Here is a 19,659-nt window from a genome sequence, read left to right on the forward strand (position 1 = left end):
CGGCTCCCGGTGGGAGCGGGGCTCAGCCCCAGCGGGCACACGCCCCACGGCTCCGTGCCCGGAGCCCCGCCAGTTGCCGAGTCACCGCCGGGCGGGGCCGCCGCGGGCGGGGCGGGGCCGGGCGGGGCGAGCGCCGCAGCGGGACCAGTCGGCAGCTCCTGCATCCCGGCCGCGAGCATCTCCGCACCGGGCCCCGCACCCCCGCGGCCCCGGCCTCGGCGGGGCCATGGCCGAGATCACCAGTGTCCACCCCGGCTTCGGTGAGTGCGGCCGGGCCGCGGCGGCCCCGGCTGCGGCCCGTCCGCCCCGGCGGGGTCCCGAGAGGCGCCCCCGGGGCCGGGCCGTGCGCGGCGCCTTCGGCCCCGCTGTCGCCGCGCGGGGACGGGAGCGCCGGTCCGGGGCCTCCGCACCCGGCGGCCCCTCAGCATCCCCCGGTCCCTCAGCGTCTCTCGGCCCCTCAGCATCGCCCGGCTCCGGTCCCTCAGCATCCCGCGGCCCCTCCGCCCCCGCGGGCCGGGCGATGCCGCTCCCCCCGCGGCCGCCGCCGCTCGCCGCCCGCTGCTGGGGCGGTGCCAGCGCTCGGCCGCGGGCGCGGGGCCGGTGCCGGCGGTCGCCGGCGGAGCGGGGGCCGGTGGCAGGTGCAGAGCGGGCCGATGACGTGATGTCTGTGCCGGGCCGCGCCGCGCCCCGGCCTTTGTTCGCGCTCCCCGGGGCGGCTGCGGCACCGGCACCGGCGCCACCAGGCGGGGCCTGCCCGGGGCTCCGGGGGATGCTCGGGTGGCGGGGCCGGGGCGGGGAGGGGGAACCGGCCCGGGCGGAGCCGGGAGCCCGTACCGGGAGCGCCGCGGGGGCGATGGAGAAGCTCCAAACCCCGCTGAGCCCCGTGCGGGCCCAGCCCGGCGGCGGCGGGCCGAGGACCGCTGGGGTTTGGGATGATTTTGGGGCCGAGGACCGCTGGGGTTTGGGATGATTTCAGGGCCGAGGAGCCGCTGGGGTTTGGGATGATTTCGGGGCCCAGGACCGCTGGGGTTTGGGATGATTTCGGGGCCCAGGACCGCTGGGGTTTGGGATGATTTCGGGGCCCAGGACCGCTGGGGATTGGGATGATTTTGGGGCCGAGGACCGCTGGGGTTTGGGATGATTTCGGGGCCGAGGACCGCTGGGGTTTGGGATGATTTTGGGGCCGAGGACCGCTGGGGTTTGGGATGATTTCGGGGCCGAGGACCGCTGGGGTTTGGGATGGTTTTGGGTGCCCAGAGCCGCTGGGGTTTGGGATGATTTCGGGGCTGAGGACGCTGGGGATTGGGATGATTTCGGGGCCGAGGACGCTGGGGATTGGGTTGATTTCGGGGCCAAGGACCGCTGGGGTTTGGGATGATTTCAGGGCCGAGGACCGCTGGGGATTGGGATGATTTTGGGGCCGAGGACACTGGGGTTTGGAATGTTTTTGGGTGCCCAGAACCGCTGGGGTTTGGGATGATTTCGGGGCCCAGAACCGCTGGGGTTTGGGATGATTTCGGGGCCGAGGACGCTGGGGTTTGGGATGATTTCGGGGCCGAGGACGCTGGGGTTTGGGATGGTTTTGGGGGCCCAGAACCGCTGGGGTTTGGGATGGTTTTGGGGGCCCAGAACCGCTGGGGTTTGGGATGATTTCGGGGCCGAGGACCGCTGGGGTTTGGGATGGTTTTGGTTGCCCAGAACCGCTGGGGATTGGGATGATTTTGGGGCCGAGGACCGCTGGGGTTTGGGATGATTTCGGGGCCCAGGACCGCTGGGGTTTGGGATGATTTCGGGGCCCAGGACCGCTGGGGTTTGGGATGATTTCGGGGCCCAGAACCGCTGGGGTTTGGGATGATTTCGGGGCCCAGAACCGCTGGGGTTTGGGATGATTTTGGGGCCCAGGACGCTGGGGTTTGGGATGATTTCGGGGCCGAGGACGCTGGGGTTTGGGATGGTTTTGGGTGCCCAGGACCGCTGGGGTTTGGGATGTTTTTGGGTGCCCAGAGCCGCTGGGGTTTGGGATGATTTTGGGGCCGAGGACCGCTGGGGATTGGGATGATTTCAGGGCCGAGGACGCTGGGGTTTGGGATGATTTTGGGGCCGAGGACCGCTGGGGTTTGGGATTGTTTTGGGTGCCCAGAGCCGCTGGGGTTTGGGATGATTTCGGGGCCGAGGACGCTGGGGTTTGGGATGATTTCGGGGCCGAGGACGCTGGGGATTGGGATGATTTCGGGGCCAAGGACCGCTGGGGTTTGGGATGATTTCGGGGCTGAGGACGCTGGGGATTGGGATGATTTCGGGGCTGAGGACGCTGGGGTTTGGGATGGTTTTGGTGCAGCCCCAGGGTGAGGAGGGCGGGGGTTGCTCCAGGCTGAGCATCCCGAGCGCTGCCCCCGCCTGTCCTGGAGCCCCCGCTGACCTTCCCCTCCCACCCTGGGCACGGCCGGGTGCTGCATTTCCTCTGACTCCCGAAGTATTCAGGGATATTCCTCCATCCAGCCCCATTTATCTCCTGGAAAACGGCCCCACTTCCCTCTTACCTTGTGTTTCCTGGGATCCACGTGCTGTCACCATTTAACCATTGGCCACCATTGGGGTATCCTTAGCAAAGATCGGGTTTAAAAGGAGGTTTTCAGTGATTTTTGATTTTGTTTTGGTCGAATTGTAGCAGTCACGTTGGAACAAAGACAGCTTTCACAAAGTTTGGATAAAAAACCAAAGTTCTGCTGTGCTGGAGGGAGGTGTCAGGCTGTGCTGCCATTTCAAGTGGACTTTGGGCGTGGGGTGTGCTCTGAAAGCTGCAGAACTTCACTAAATTTGGGTTTAGGCAGCTTTAGACCAGCATAGTTTTCAGAGATTATGGAGACAGGACTAAGGGATGGATGGAATAATTACATAAATAGGATCCTTCAGGGGGATTGTGAGCAACTGAGGCACTAACAGGCACTGGATGAGATGAGGTAGGACACAGCAAACCTCATGAGCCTGAGGAGCTCTTTGCCACAGAACATCATGGGGGCCAAATGTACGACTTGAAATAACATTTAGAGTCGAAATCATATTGAGAGTTGAAATAATTTTTAGATTTATGATAATTCAGTGAGAGAAAATATTTATTTGGTGCTTTCTGGTGTGGCTGTTGGGTGCTGCTTCTGTAATTGTCCCATCAGAGATGCAAGAAATGAAGGTACAAGAGTTGATCCTGTGAGGACAAAATAGAAATAAAACACACCCCAAGAAGCAAGAACAAGAATAAGAATAAGAATAAGAACAAGAGTAAGAATAGGAATAAGAACAAGGATGGGAATGGAGTTTCAGCATTTTTCTTACACATCCACCAAAGCTTTTGAAGCTGAATTGTCTCCAAATGAGCTGTTAAAGATCATTTGCCTCATATCAAAGAGGGAACATTAAATAGCAAACTGAAGTTGGGTTTTTGGGGTGGTGTTCTGTCAATATTGTGAATTCTTCTTGCTTTAATTAACTCGATCCCAGGCTCTGCAGTGAGACCAGGGACAGGTTTCTCTGTGGAATCAGCCAAAGATTCCAGCTGCAGGTCAGAAAGGTTTCTGTCTAACTAAAAGTGGTTTTTCCAGTTTTGGGGGCAGACAAAATAATTTTCCCTGAGTCTGTCAGGTGCTCAGTTTCCAGCCCGTTAGCCTCAGTAAATGGTGATGTGGGAAGAACAGAGAAAATCCAAACTCGTGGTGCTCTCTGTAGCTTCAAGGATGAGGTTAGAAGATTATTTCCTCCTGTTTGTGGAACAGAATGAAGAGGAAAATGAGACAAGTTTACCTTTTCTTAACCAGCTGCCTCATTTGGGTGCTGCCATGATTGTCATGACGAGTTTTTGGTAAAGGAGTCAAATTTGTCCATTTGTTGAAATGGACAATTTGTGAAAGAAAGAGACATAGTGTTAGAGGGGTTTTTATTTGTTTGTTTGTTTGCTGGCTTCCAAAAATAAAAGAAAACGGCTTTAAAACCAGGAATACAAAAATAAGTTACATGAAACTTAAACCTTCTTAAAACCTCCCACCAAGAAACAGAAGACAGCAAAAAATCCCCTCCTTTTCCTCCCCTTTTCAGACTGAACAACCCCAGTTCTTTTTGCATCTCCTCTTCCACATGCTCTCCATCAAGCCCAGGCTTTCAGTCCTCTCAGAATTGCTGGAGGATGTCAGTGCAGTGTCCTGGGGAGCTCAGCACCACTGGGTTCATTCTGTGCCTTGGTAAAACTTCTCCAAAGTCATCCATTAGCAAATAAGGAAATAAAAATGAATGTTTTTTTTGTTTGTTTGTTTTTTTTTTAATTCTGCCTTGCCATTACTGATTAACACAGTCGACATAAAATCTAGAAAATATCAGATAATCCCTAAATCCAAGCCCAGGATTTTCTGTCTGTTGGTTTGGACACTGGATTTCTTTGGGAGATTTCAGGTTTACCCCTGGCTTCAGCCACAAGGGCCAGGGCAAAACAACCATTTCAAGGCAAGGGGATATTTTAAAGATTGTTAATGAAGGATATCTCAAATCCAGCATTATTTATTACTCCTTCCCTGTAGTGAAAATAGAGTTGTGTAACGTTCCTGAACAGGGCATTAAAAAAATAAAAGAAAATGCTTCCTGCACATCAAGAGCCCGCGTTCCTATGGAGATGCTGGTGATGCAGGAGCTGGGTTTGGCAAGAGGAGGCAATCAACAGTTTGAGCTCCTTAGCTCATGGAACACAGGTCAGGCACGCCTTAGGAGTGTGAGAAATAAATTTAGAGATAGGATGATGTCTGGGGAAGCTGTGATAGGCAGATCCCAGAATTAAGAGTGTGACAGGAGCGTGCAGATCTGCAGCCAGGTGTGCTGCTCCTCACTGCCTTGTCTTCCCACAGATGTGTCCCCCGTGGTGGCAGGACTCATTGGAGCCACCGTCCTGGTGGTTTCTGTCTCAGTCACAGTCTTTGTGTGGACATGCTGTCACCAGCAAGCAGAAAAGAAGCACAAAACCCCCCCGTACAAATTCATTCACATGCTGAAAGGCATCAGCATCTACCCGGAGACCTTGAGCAACAAGAAGAAAATCAACCGGATCCGGAGAGACAAGAACGGCACGGCCAAGGAGGGGGGCAGGGGGAACCTCCTGGTGGATGCTGCTGAGTCTGGCTTGATGGGCCCCACCAAGGCTCCAGATGGACCCCCCCAGGTCGACCAGCTCCCCATCAAAGTCGATTATGGAGATGAACTCAGCCCAGATCAAAGCCTCACTCCGGGAGGGAGTAAAACCTCCTCCCCTTCTTCCCCGGGCGACGACGTCATGCTGGGAGACCTGACTTTCTCAGTGGACTACAACTTCCCCAAAAAGGCCCTGGTGGTCACCATCCAGGAGGCTCACGGGCTGCCCGTGATGGACGAGCACACCCAGAGCTCTGACCCCTACATCAAGATGACAATTCTGCCCGACAAGAGGCACCGTGTCAAGACCCGCGTGCTCCGCAAGACCCTGGAGCCCGTTTTTGACGAGACCTTCACCTTTTATGGGATCCCCTACAGCCAGCTGCAGGACCTGGTGCTGCACTTCCTCGTGCTCAGCTTCGACCGCTTCTCCCGGGATGATGTGATTGGAGAGGTGATGGTGCCCCTTGCAGGGGTGGATCCCAGCACTGGGAAGGTGCAGCTGACCAGGGAGATCCTCAAAAGGAACATCCAAGTGAGTATGTTCACCCCACTTCCATGTAGGGTGATTCTTTGGCCTGTGTTTGATCCCAGAGATTTGATCCTCAGTGGTTTAACAGGCAGGAATAAAGCAGATCATCAGCCATGAATCCTGTTTTTAAATTCTGGTTTTTCCCCAAATGCACATTTTTGGTGTGATATGGCTGTGTTTGATCCCAGAGCTTTTGATCCAGGAGCCTCCATGGTTTAACAAGCAGGAATCATGCAGATCCTCAGCTGTGAATTCTGTTTTTTCCCCAGATGCACATTTTTGGTGTGATATGGCTGTGTTTGACCCCAGAGCTTCTGATCCAGGAGCCTCCATGGTTTAACAAGCAGGAATCATGCAGATCCTCAGCCGTGAACTCTGTTTTTTCCACAAAGGCACATTTTTGGTGTGATATATCCACCTTTCAGGGGTAGATCCGAGCACTGGGAAGGTCCAGCTGACCAGGGAGATCCTCAAAAGTCACTTCCATGTAGGGTGACTCCTTGGCCTGTGTTTGATCCCCGAGCTTTTGATCCAGGAGCCTCAGTGGTTTAAAAGGCAGGAATGATGCAGATCCTCAGCCATGAATGCTGGTTTTAAATTCTGGTTTTTCCCCAGGTGCACGTTTTTGGTGAGATGTGGCTGTGGTTTTAGTTGGGCACTTCTCTGCTCTGTGGTGATGGCAATTGGATGAGGTTTTGTCACTCCTGAGGCACAGGAATGATGAATGTTATGATGGATGGTGCCAAGAAAAAAGGCAAATTCACATTTTTGGTGAGATGTGGCTGTGGTTTTAGTTGGGCACTTCTCTGCTCTGTGGTGATGGCAATTGGATGAGGTTTTGTCACTCCTGAGGCACAGGAATGATGAATGTTATGATGGATGGTGCCAAGAAAAAAGGCAAATTCCCATCTCCAAATAAAAGCTGATGTGATAACAGGACATTCATCTGCAAACCTCACTGAGAGAGGGAGATTTCTCTGATCTGAGCAGTTTAAACCCCTCTCTTTGGAAGTACTTACAGCTGAAATGTGGCTGTAAAATGCCTGACCTGATTCCCCTGGTCCTGGAGCAGAAATCAGCTCCCAGGAATCCCACCTGAGGTGGGTTGGATTGGGAACAAAATGCAGATAGCTAAAATCTGGGTGAAATAAATCCCACTCTTAGTGCCTGCTGGTGTAAGCAGAAGGATGAGCAGATGTTTGGGTGCTCAGGGGGAGGAGGAGATAATTCAGATTTTAATCTTCTTGCTCTGTTGATTTCTGCTGCCCATCTCCCAGGTCCAAAAGCAAAAGGAATCCTTCCTGATGTCCTAGAACAGCATTATTTAACTTGAAATGTTTCTACTTTATGGGGTGCTTAGCTTTTCTTTTTCCTTTTTTTTTATTTTTCCTTTTTTTCTAGTATTTTTATAGGAGGTTCTATGTCAATGACCCCCAAAAAAACAACAGTTCTGGTAACTGCTGTTCTTCAGTTCTAGGGAAGCTTTACATCATGATAAAACAAGTGGCTGGTTCAGGGTCTTTAATATTTTTTTTCAGTGTATTGACTGGATCTCTTAGAAGTAATAGCTTAAAAATAGAGGGAAAAATAGATTTAAAGATAAATAATTTTAATCAAGGATGCAAATTATTTAACATTTATTACTAATCAAAAATTGATTTATCTTGGTGCCAGATGTGCATGCTTGAAAAAAGTTCCAAACATTTCTATTCCAGGCCCAGGAATATATTATTTATTATAATTTTTTATATATTTATTATACATTTATTATAATTTGTTATATGTTTAATATATCTTTATTTCATTTTATTTATTTTATGTTATTTATTTTTATATGGATTCTTTATTTTTATTATATTTCTTTATTGTGTTTTATTATATTTTCTGATTTCTATTCTATTTTATTATACTTTAATTTGCTTTATTATATTTATTATATTTATTATATTTGATCTTATATTATTTATATTATATTATATTACATTATTTATATTATATTATATTTATTATAGTATATATATTATATTATATTATATTATATTATATTATATTATATTATATTATATATATTATATTATATTATATTATATTATGTTATGTTATGTTATGTTATATTATATATAATATATATAATATATATTATATTATATTATATTATATTATATTATATTATATTATATTATATTATATTATTTCTATTTTATTATGTTTATTCTATTTTATTACATATAATATATATGTTCTCCTCCCAAAATTTTGCATGAGCAGTCAGTTCCCAGCAGCTGGATTTCCACAGACCTTGTGAGCCCTTTCCAACACAGGATAGTTATCACTCTGTGATCCCATGCATTTGAAAAACTTGTGTTAAACACACAGAAAAATAAAAAGAAATTGCCTAATGAAAATGAACATTTCGCAGGCTGAAATTCACCCTCTGCATTTTCCTGCTAAGCTGAGCAGGGGAGCACTGCCAGAGCTTCACCTCAGAGCAGGGGATGGGCGTTTGCTGTTGTGCTTCACTGCTGGGAAAGGAGAAAATTGAAAAAATCCCTTCCCTGGGGCCTCACTGACCAGATCCCAGTCCCTGATGGGGCAGGGGCAGGTTTGGGGGGGAACCCAAACTTTCAGCAGCTCAGAGACTGAGTTCCCACCTTGACAGCAAATAAACTGCACCTCAATTCGTGCCAGCTCAGTGGGGGTTAACACCCAGCGGCTGGAGAGCAAAACTCATCCTCTTCATGTTGTGGTAATGCAGTGTTAGTCTTTGTAGGGATGCACAGCAGCTTCAGCTGAGGTGACACCTGCTCTGGTTTGATCTTCTTTTCATCTTCATCCTCTAGCTCTGCAGGGTGAACTGATGGTCAGACGGCCAGGACACTCCTGAAGAGGGGCTCAGCGACTGAAACCCCACAAAAATCAGTGGAACTTGAGTTCCTAAACCCCTCAGAGCCCTTTGGTAACAGATCCCCCAAGGCAGCCTTGGTGAGACTGCCAGGACGCTCCTGAAGAGGGGCTCAGCTACTGAAATCCCAAAAAAATCAGTGGAATTTGAGCTCCTAAACCCCTCAGAGCCGTTTGGCAACAGTTCCCCAAAGGCAGCCTTGGTGAGACTGCCAGGACTCTCCTGAAGAGGGGCTCAGTGACTGAAACCCCACAAAAATCAGTGGAACTTGAGTTCCTAAACCCCTCAGAGCCGTTTGGCAACAGTTCCCCAAAGGCAGCCTTGGTGAGACTGCCAGGACACTCCTGAAGAGGGGCTCAGCGACTGAAACCCCACAAAAATCAGTGGAACTTGAGTTCCTAAACCCCTCAGAGCCCTTTGGTAACAGATCCCCCAAGGCAGCCTTGGTGAGACTGCCAGAACATTCCTGAAGAGGGGCTCAGCTACTGAAATCCCAAAAAAATCAGTGGAATTTGAGCTCCTAAACCCCTCAGAGCCCTTTGGTAACAGATCCCCCAAGGCAGCCTTGGTGAGACTGCCAGGACTCTCCTGAAGAGGGGCTCAGTGACTGAAACCCCACAAAAATCAGTGGAACTTGAGTTCCTAAACCCCTCAGAGCCCTTTGGTAACAGATCCCCCAAGGCAGCCTTGGTGAGACTGCCAGAACGTTCCTGAAGAGGGGCTCAGCTACTGAAATCCCAAAAAAAATCAGTGGAATTTGAGCTCCTAAACCCCTCAGAGCCGTTTGGCAACAGTTCCCCAAAGGCAGCCTTGGTGAGACTGCCAGGACTCTCCTGAAGAGGGGCTCAGCGACTGAAACCCCACAAAAATCAGTGGAACTTGAGTTCCTAAACCCCTCAGAGCCCTTTGGTAACAGATCCCCCAAGGCAGCCTTGGTGAGACTGCCAGAACATTCCTGAAGAGGGGCTCAGCTACTGAAATCCCAAAAAAATCAGTGGAATTTGAGCTCCTAAACCCCTCAGAGCCCTTTGGTAACAGATCCCCCAAGGCAGCCTTGGTGAGACTGCCAGGACTCTCCTGAAGAGGGGCTCAGTGACTGAAACCCCACAAAAATCAGTGGAACTTGAGTTCCTAAACCCCTCAGAGCCCTTTGGTAACAGATCCCCCAAGGCAGCCTTGGTGAGACTGCCAGAACGTTCCTGAAGAGGGGCTCAGCTACTGAAATCCCAAAAAAAATCAGTGGAATTTGAGCTCCTAAACCCCTCAGAGCCGTTTGGCAACAGTTCCCCAAAGGCAGCCTTGGTGAGACTGCCAGGACTCTCCTGAAGAGGGGCTCAGCGACTGAAACCCCACAAAAATCAGTGGAACTTGAGTTCCTAAACCCCTCAGAGCCCTTTGGTAACAGATCCCCCAAGGCAGCCTTGGTGAGACTGCCAGAACGTTCCTGAAGAGGGGCTCAGCTACTGAAATCCCAAAAAAATCAGTGGAATTTGAGCTCCTAAATCCCTCAGAGCCGTTTGGCAACAGTTCCCCAAAGGCAGCCTTGGTGAGACTGCCAGGACTCTCCTGAAGAGGGGCTCAGCGACTGAAACCCCACAAAAATCAGTGGAACTTGAGTTCCTAAACCCCTCAGAGCCCTTTGGTAACAGACCCCCCAAAGGCAGCCTTGGTGAGACTGCCAGGACGCTCCTGAAGAGGGGCTCAGCTACTGAAACCCCCAAAAAAATCAAGGGTTGTGCTCCCAAAATTCTGGTTTTGGATGTTTTCATTTATGTTGTTGTTGTGCTGTTTGAAGAGAGGAGAGCAGCTGTGCAATTTGAGCTCCTAAACCCCTCAGAGCCCTTTGGCAACAGTTCCCCAAAGGCAGTCTTGGTCAGACTGCCAGGACATTCCTGAAGAGGGGCTCAGCTACTGAAATCCCAAAAAAATCAGTGGAATTTGAGCTCCTAAACCCCTCAGAGCCCTTTGGTAACAGATCCCCCAAGGCAGCCTTGGTGAGACTGCCAGGACTCTCCTGAAGAGGGGCTCAGTGACTGAAACCCCACAAAAATCAGTGGAACTTGAGTTCCTAAACCCCTCAGAGCCCTTTGGTAACAGATCCCCCAAGGCAGCCTTGGTGAGACTGCCAGAACGTTCCTGAAGAGGGGCTCAGCTACTGAAATCCCAAAAAAAATCAGTGGAATTTGAGCTCCTAAACCCCTCAGAGCCGTTTGGCAACAGTTCCCCAAAGGCAGCCTTGGTGAGACTGCCAGGACTCTCCTGAAGAGGGGCTCAGCGACTGAAACCCCACAAAAATCAGTGGAACTTGAGTTCCTAAACCCCTCAGAGCCCTTTGGTAACAGATCCCCCAAGGCAGCCTTGGTGAGACTGCCAGAACGTTCCTGAAGAGGGGCTCAGCTACTGAAATCCCAAAAAAATCAGTGGAATTTGAGCTCCTAAATCCCTCAGAGCCGTTTGGCAACAGTTCCCCAAAGGCAGCCTTGGTGAGACTGCCAGGACTCTCCTGAAGAGGGGCTCAGCGACTGAAACCCCACAAAAATCAGTGGAACTTGAGTTCCTAAACCCCTCAGAGCCCTTTGGTAACAGACCCCCCAAAGGCAGCCTTGGTGAGACTGCCAGGACGCTCCTGAAGAGGGGCTCAGCTACTGAAACCCCCAAAAAAATCAAGGGTTGTGCTCCCAAAATTCTGGTTTTGGATGTTTTCATTTATGTTGTTGTTGTGCTGTTTGAAGAGAGGAGAGCAGCTGTGCAATTTGAGCTCCTAAACCCCTCAGAGCCCTTTGGCAACAGTTCCCCAAAGGCAGTCTTGGTCAGACTGCCAGGACATTCCTGAAGAGGGGCTCAGCTACTGAAACCCAAAAAAAATCTGTGGATTTTGAGCTCCTGAACCCCTCAGAGCCCTTTGGTAACAGATCCCCCAGGGCAGCCTTGGTGAGACTGTCGGGACACTCCTGAAGAGGGGCTCAGCTACTGAAACCCAAAAAAAATCCTTGGATTTTGAGCTCCTGAACCCCTCAGAGCCCTTTGGTAACACATCCCCCAGGGCCACTCCTCTCCCAGAAGGTCCCACCAGGTTTTCCCTCCTAGAAATGCAGAGTTCCAGGCTTGGGGATGCTCACAGCTGTGGGGTGAGCACGGGGTGCTTCCCTTTCTGCAGCTGAGGCACCTGGGGCTCATTTTCCCACTTTTTAGGCATTTCACACAAGGACAGGAAATTCTGGGGACCCCCTGTGTGTAAGACCACCTTGTCCTAAGGAGTTCTGTGCGTTTCACCCTGCAGAAGTGCATCAGCAGAGGGGAGCTGCAGGTGTCCTTGTCCTACCAGCCCGTGGCACAGAGGATGACCGTGGTGGTGCTGAAAGCCAGGCATTTGCCAAAGATGGACATCACTGGCCTCTCAGGTAGAAGCTATTTTCTCCATCTTTGAGTGTGTGGGGAAAACATAAATCCCCAAGTTCAGCTGCAGGGTTTGGCCTTTGTTTTAGCTGAAGATTTTGGCTGTTTACACATTTTTCCTCAAGTTCTTCTTAAGGGTTTTGGATTGCTCTGAGTGCTCCATCACTCACCTGCAGGTGGTTGTGCAGGCCAGCCCAAATTCCTTCTGCTGGGAGCACTTCATGCAGGCTTTGTGAAGGCAGCAGCTCTGTGCTGGATCCAGAACTGTCTGGATCCATGGGATGAGGCAAATGGTGTGAGGAAAACTGGGAATGGTCCTGCCTGGTAGGGGCTGGACACCAACCTGGGAGAGCCCAGGTGGCACAGGACCAGGACAGTGCCCGTTCCCTGTGCTGGGCACTGCTGAGCAGCCTCAAATCCTGCCGTCAATTTTGGGTTCCTTATGACAAGAAAGACCTGGAGGGGCTGGAGCATGTGCAGAGCTGGAGAAGGGGCTGGAGAATTCCTGAGGGAGCTGGGAAGGGGCTCAGCCTGGAGAAAAGGAGGCTCAGGGGGGACCTTGTGGCTCTGCACAGCTCCTGCCAGGAGGGGACAGCCGGGGGGGTCGAGTTGTGCTCCCAAAAATTCTGGTCTTGGGTGTGTTCGTTTATGTTGTTCTTGTGCTGTTTGAAGAGAGGAAAGCAGCTGTTCTGGCTTGGCCGTTTCACAGGTTTTCACACTCCTGAATCCCCTTAGCAAAGTCTCCTTCAGGATTCTGGGGAAATGGTTGGAATCAACTTGAGAGTCAGTAACAGCCCGAGAGCAAACCTGCTCCTGGTTCTGCAGCTTTCTCCTGGGCACCTCAGAAGGAATCCAGACTAGGCTTAATTACTGTAGGCCCTACATTTTACTCTTTTTTTAAGGGAAAAAAAAGAAAGAAGAAAAAGCTCTGCATGTCTAGTCTCCAACCACAGGATAAAATTTTTCTTCCTGCAGAATCTTGTGACTAACACTGTTTATTTATATGATCTTTGTATTATGCATAAGCCCATTTCAGCTGGGTAAAAGAAAAAAAAAAGGTGAAAAAGAGGCAGTGCCAGCTAGGCAAGGGCCCTCAAAACTTGTGTGGAATGAAAAAAAAATCCCTCAGTGCCTGGTATCTTGATTGTAATCCTCACCAGTGTCTGCATAAAGAGCAGCTGCCTGAGGGCTGGGGGAAAAGGGAGGCTTTGTTTTAAACTTTATGCTTTCCCAGTACTTTCTGCTGGCAGCATTTCCCATCTGCAATTTATTGGAAGTGCCTTGAGCCTCTGTTGGGCCGTGTCCTGAGCAAGGGTGGGGTGCTCAGTGTGGGAACAGAGGGGTTTGGGGTGAGCTCACTGTGGCCTGCCAGTGCTGCAAGGAGCCAGCAGGGAGTTTATGAGTGCCAGGGAATGGCTTCCAGCTGCCAGAGGGCAGGGCTGGATGGGATATTGGGGAGGAATTCCTGCCTGTGAGGGTGGGCAGGCCCTGGCACAGGTGCCCAGAGAAGCTGTGGCTGCCCCAGGCCAGGTTGGAGAGGGATGGTGGAAGGTGTCCCTGTCCATGAGACTGGATGAGTTTTAAAGTCTATTTCTCAACCCAAACCATTCCATGGTTCTATGGGAACATTGCCCAGGAGAATTCCCCCCACCAAAAATCCCCTTGCACCTAAAATGGGGGGGGAGTGAGGAGCTGAAACTCCTGAGCTCACTAATCTTTGGGTGCTTGGGATTAAATACATTAAACCAGATTTCCCAGGGAAGCTGTGGCTGCCCCTGGATCCCTGGCAGTGCCCAGGCCAGGCTGGAGCCACCTGGGGTGTGGAATGGGATGGGCAGGAGTGGAATGGGATTTTAAGTCCCTCCCAACCCAAACCAGTGTGGGCCAGTGCCTCAGAGCCCATGCCCTGTTACAGGGTGCCCAAAGAAGCTGTGGCTGCCCCTGGATCCCTGGCAGTGCCCAGGCCAGGTTGGAGGCACCTGGAGTAGTGGAAGGTGTGGAATGGGATGGGCAGGAGTAGCAGGAGTGGAATGGGATTTTGAAAGTTCCTCCCAGCCCAAACCAGTGTGTGCCAGTGCCAGCCTGTGCCCTGGCCCAGGGTGCCCATCCCTGGCAGTGCCCAAGGCCAGGCTGGAGCCACCCAGGGTGTTGAATGGGATGGGCAGGAGTGGAATGGGACTTTGAAGTGCCTCCCAGCCCAAACCAGCCTGTGCCAGTGCCTCCCAGCCCGTGCCCTGGTGCAGGGTGCCCATCCAAGGCCAGGCTGGAGCCACCTGGGGTGTGGAATGGGATGGGCAGGAGTGGAATGGGATTTTAAGTCCCTCCCAGCCCAAAGCAGCCCGTGCCAGTGCCTCCCAGCCGTGTGGAGCTCTCCTGGGCCGTGTCACTGGTTGCTCCCTCTCCCCCCAGCAGACCCCTACGTCAAGGTGAACGTTTACTACGGCCGCAAGCGCATCGCCAAGAAGAAAACCCACGTCAAGAAGTGCACTTTGAACCCCGTCTTCAACGAGTCCTTCATCTACGACATCCCCGTGGATCTGCTGCCCGACATCAGCATCGAGTTCCTGGTGATCGACTTCGACCGCACCACCAAGAACGAGGTGGTGGGCAGGCTGATCCTGGGCGCCCACAGCGCCAGCGCCGCGGGCACCGAGCACTGGCGCGAGGTCTGCGACAGCCCCAGGAAAGCCGTGGCCAAGTGGCACAGCCTAAGCGAGTACTAAGGCCAGGCTGACCCCCCTAGGACAGACTTAAACCTTGTTTTAGCTGTAGGACTAAACGACTTGCGTTGAGAAGCAGCAGCTGATTGGTTCTCTTTAGTGATGTGGTTTTTGCAGGGCACTAAAATTCTAAGGAGCATTAAAACAAAACAAAGAAAAAAAAAAACGATGGGGAATAAATAATGATAAATAAATAAAAAAAAAAAGGTACCACGAATATATATAACAGTGTAATCACGCTATTGCATGCCTACTACAAACTGAAATTAGTATAACTGCCAATATCAAGTTGCAGGTTTTAATACAATTATCTGTCACTATGGAAGTTGTGTTTGTGCCGAGCTGTCTTTGCTGGTATTCACCAAGATTGGCCTGTCTTCATTAGGCTTCTCCCCAAGTTTCTGGATTCTGCTGTTTAACCTCTAGTTTCTTGTTAGTTTTGCCTGCCCATTGGTTCTTGCAGTTCTGTTCTGTGCTGGTTTGGGAGTCCCAACCACGTTTCCATGTAGAGCTGGGTTAGAATTCTGCACTGGCACAAAAGGAAAATACAGGGAAAATGGCACTGGCCTCCAGAGAAGAAACAATTCTGTGTCAGGCACAGAAATCCTTGTCGTTGTGATGTACCTGGGGGAGCTGTGAGGTCACAGCAGCCAAGACTTGACTCTAAAATCCAAACCCCAACAAACTGATCCCGCTGCCACGTGGGCGGCACACAGGCAGGATCTCACAGACTGTAGGAATTGGGGAAATCCTGCTCAGGTTCATTTTATTTAATCCTGTCTGTGCATGAAGGGCCCAAGGAAACCCAAACACTGATGTGTCATTGATTGGTAAGGAAACTTTTAAACACGACATGTCAAATTCTGATCATTTCTGATAATTTCTGTTTAATGGCAAAACAAAGCTGAGACAGGCAAAGGTCCTGGAGGCAGAGCTTGTCCATGAAAAGGTGACAAAGCTTCCCTTCATCCATGCTGGAGTCAATTTGCATTAGACATGATCCTGCAGTCACCTAAGAGCCAGCTCCCACAAGAGGAGTAAACACAGGGCAAAGCCTGGCACTAAAAATGTGCCACACCTGGGGTTGGAAGGCAGCCTGGGGGAATCCTGAAATCCTGACTGACTCCTGAGTCTGGGAACCACCTGTGAGGGGGAAGATGGCCCTGACCAGAGGGACCTCAGGCTGTTTTAACCCTGCAGAGTCAGGAAACTGGAACAGGGGTTCATCAAGTTTGGTGGAGCTGCCTTTGGATGCAAGCAGAGCCTCCTGGGTTTGGGTATTCTGGTCACAGCCCAGCCAGGGCACAAATCGGGCTGATATCCGGCAGCAAATCATTCATGGTAATCAGTGTTGGTGGATGGAGCAGAAATAATTATAATTAAAATTGTTCCTGGGCTCTCCAGTGGAAATGCAGAAGCAGAACTGGGTTTGCAAAGAGGCTCCTCGAGAGCCCCAGGTTTTCAGGAAAATCTTTGGTTGCTCCCAGGCAGCCAGACTGCTCTGAGCCCTCTGGGATGCAAACAGGAATGCAAATAACAGCTTTTTTTTTTTTAATTAAAATAATTTAACTGCTTACAGGATTTGACTACTGAATTTTAGATCCCTGTTGGAAAAATGATCCTTTTCACCTTCTCTGCCCTGAAATGGGAATAACTGAGCGAGGCTCCCCTGGTTCCCCACGAGGCACCAGGGGGGCAGCAGCTCTGTATGAACAGACAGCACTTTGTCAGCTGCCACCACTTTGGCATCTCTTCCTACGGCATTCTTTTTGGAAAGCTGCTTTTTCTCACCCACTGGCCCTCCCTGCCAGGCTGGGGCTCCTTGAGGCTGCAGCTCCATTCCTCAGCAGACACAAGCGTGGACTTTTCCCCCTTCACCCATCCCCATGGCCAGGATTTCTGCCTGAGGTTGTAGTAGATTTTATCAGTGTCTTAAATTCTTTCTAGCTGGAGCTCTGTGGCTCAGAGCCACAGCGCAGAGAACGAGTTCCCCCCGTTGGAAATTGCTGTAAATCTCTTTCAATCCTAATTTTTTTGCACTAAGCAATTGTGTTGCTGCAATTCAAGCAACTTTTCACGACTTTTCCTCAGAACATGCTTTCCAACACCACTCCAAAGATCTGACCAGGACTAACAGCGGCAACAAAATTCCCTTCTCCCCTCGGTGTGAAAAGCATGACTAAGCCTAGACGATCTTAAGATTCCTTTAGTTGCAAAGGAAAGATGAATTTCTTGTCAAGGAAACATGCTCAGGGTAAATAGACTTAGGCTATCGGGCAGGTAGGAGTAGCTCCAACACTCTTCTGGAATAATAGGAAACTGAAAATGTGCAGATATATATTTTTTAAAGCATAAAATAGACAGTAAGTGACAGCGGACTCACTGTAAAATCTCCCAGGTGTGGTTATTCTTTACCTTGTGTCTTCTATTGTAAAATGAACTTGGACAGTTACAACTTTGTGTGGAAAAAAAAAAAAAGAAAAAAGGCAAAAAACCTAACTCAACCTGTGTGAAACTGCATAATGCTATAAGCTAACCTACATTCTGTAATGCTACCTTGTATGTTGAATTTGTTAATGCACATTGAGCGTGCAAATAAAAATTAAATCACTTTAACTTTGCTGCCTTTGCCGTGTGTGACCGTGGGCAACAACCAACACGACTGAACACTCCAAGGGTTTGCTTCCACAAATATGCATTTCTGCTGAAAAAGTGCGTTTCATTCACAGGAAAAGCACACACAGAATAAATCTCAGTGGAGTAAAGGAGTGCAGCGGAATCCTGGCGCATTAAATATCAAATTAAAGCAGGTCTGGAAGAGAGAAGGGCTCAGGGTGACGGAATTGTGGCCATCCAGCACCCGAAGGAGCCAGCCAAGAGGATGGAGAGAGACTATTTATAAATGCCTGGAGTGACAGGACGAGGGGGAATGGCTTCTGCGGGGATCGGTGGTCTCCAGGACGGTTTGGATGGATGAGATCTCTGAAGTCGGGTTGATATATGCTGTTTATTAGAAAGGGCGTGGGTGCAAGGGCCCTGCTTGGAGCTGCCAGCTGCAGCTCGTGGCAGGCCCAGGGGGAGAGGGAGAGAGAAGGATGGGGAAGCGGGACAAAGGAACCAGGGCAGGGAGCAGGGACCAAGAGAGAGGGGGGGAGAACAGGAACCAAGAGAGAGTGGGGGAGAACAGGAACCAAGAGAGAGGGGGGGAGAACAGGAACCAAGAGAGGAAGGTCCAAGAGAGAGAGGGGGAGGAGAACAGGAACCAAGAGAGAGGGGGGAGAACAGGAACCAAGAGAGAGGGGGGAGAACAGGAACCAAGAGAGAGGGGGGAGAACAGGAACCAAGAGAGGAAGGTCCAAGAGAGAGAGGGGGGAGAACAGGAACCAAGAGAGAGGGGGGAGAACAGGAACCGAGAGAGAGGGGGGAGAACAGGAACCGAGAGAGAGGGGGGGAGAACAGGAACCAAGAGAGAGGGAGGAGAACAGGAACCAAGAGAGGAAGGTCCAAGAGAGAGAGAGGGGGAGGAGAACAGGAACCAAGAGAGAGGGGGGAGAACAGGAACCAAGAGAGAGGGGGGAGAACAGGAACCAAGAGAGAGGGGGGAGAACAGGAACCGAGAGAGGAAGGTCCAAGAGAGAGAGGGGGAGGAGAACAGGGACCAAGAGAGAGGGGGAGAACAGGAACCAAGAGAGGAAGGTCCAAGAGAGAGAGGGGGAGGAGAACAGGAACCAAGAGAGAGGGGGGAGAACAGGAACCAAGAGAGAGGGGGGAGAACAGGAACCAAGAGAGAGGGGGGGAGAACAGGAACCAAGAGAGAGGGAGGAGAACAGGAACCAAGAGAGGAAGGTCCAAGAGAGAGAGAGGGGGAGGAGAACAGGGACCAAGAGAGGAAGGTCTAAGAGAGAGAGGAGGAGGAGAACAGGGACCAAGAGAGGAAGGTCTAAGAGAGAGGGGGGAGAACAGGAACCAAGAGAGGAAGATCCAAGAGAGAGAGGGGGAGGAGAACAGGGACCAAGAGAGGAAGGTCTAAGAGAGAGGGGGGAGAACAGGAACCAAGAGAGCGTCTAGTCCCTCAGGCACACCTTATCAGGGGGCTTCAAGGTGGGCTGGAACAGGACTTGGGCCAATGGGGTCCCAGATACCTGATACTTCAGGGGAGGATCACAGGTGTGGGATGAACCATACATTGGGGGTGAGACAGAGCATTCCATTTGACCTTTGGACCTATCTGCAGGTAAAGGGCATTGTTTAATCAGAAGGGGGGATTGCTTTCAACCTGGCTATACTATTGTTTTCTAGTTATTCAGTAGTCAAGGTTTGTTATTTCAAATCTAGTTCTCATCTCAATGTCTGGATTTTCCAAATCTTTTGCCAGGCAATCATATTTATAAGGTTTTCCTATTTCATCTTCCCCAACATCTTCAAACTGGCAGGGAGGAGGTTTAGTTGGATTTTGGGAAGGAATTCCTCCCTGGGAGGGTGGCAGGCCCTGGCACAGGTGCCCAGAGCAGCTGGGGCTGCCCCTGGATCCCTGGAAGTGTTCAAAGCCAGGCTGGAGCCACCTGGGACAGTGGAAGGTGTCCCTGGAGCACAAGATGTGCTCCAAACCACCCTGTGATTCCATGAAATCTGAACCAGCTTCTAAACTTGGCTCTAGCACAGGCTGAGGACAGGCAGAAGAGCACGACAAGACTGTGACTGGAACCGGGACACTGGAAGGTGTCCCAGGGTGCCACTGGGTGATGTCTAAAGTCCCTCCAACCCAACCCATTCCATAATTCTGTGATAACACTTTTGACTTCAGCCTCAGCCCATCCCAAAATGCTCACAGTACGCTGCACAGCATTGTAATTTGGTTTAATTCGGTGTAATTGGAGTTGATTTGGTATAATTTGGTTTCATTTGGCATCATTTGGGTTGATTTAGTGTAATTTGGTTTAATTTGG

The 19,659-nt window shown here is 50.6% G+C and overlaps 1 protein-coding gene across 1 annotated transcript; it reads left to right on the forward strand.

Annotated features, from left to right (window-relative positions):
- The first annotated feature begins 95 nt into the window (after positions 1–95).
- On the forward strand, positions 96–14,716 carry SYT11 (synaptotagmin 11). Its single transcript, XM_068175170.1, has 4 exons — positions 96–260; positions 4,884–5,698; positions 11,878–11,998; positions 14,403–14,716. The coding sequence occupies exons 1-4, from the start codon at positions 227–229 to the stop codon at positions 14,714–14,716; spliced, it is 1,284 nt and encodes a 427-aa protein (XP_068031271.1). The 5' UTR covers positions 96–226.
- The last annotated feature ends 4,943 nt before the right edge of the window (positions 14,717–19,659 follow it).

The sequence above is a fragment of the Anomalospiza imberbis genome, chromosome 29, assembly GCF_031753505.1.
Source record: "Anomalospiza imberbis isolate Cuckoo-Finch-1a 21T00152 chromosome 29, ASM3175350v1, whole genome shotgun sequence".
NCBI lineage: Eukaryota > Metazoa > Chordata > Aves > Passeriformes > Viduidae > Anomalospiza > Anomalospiza imberbis.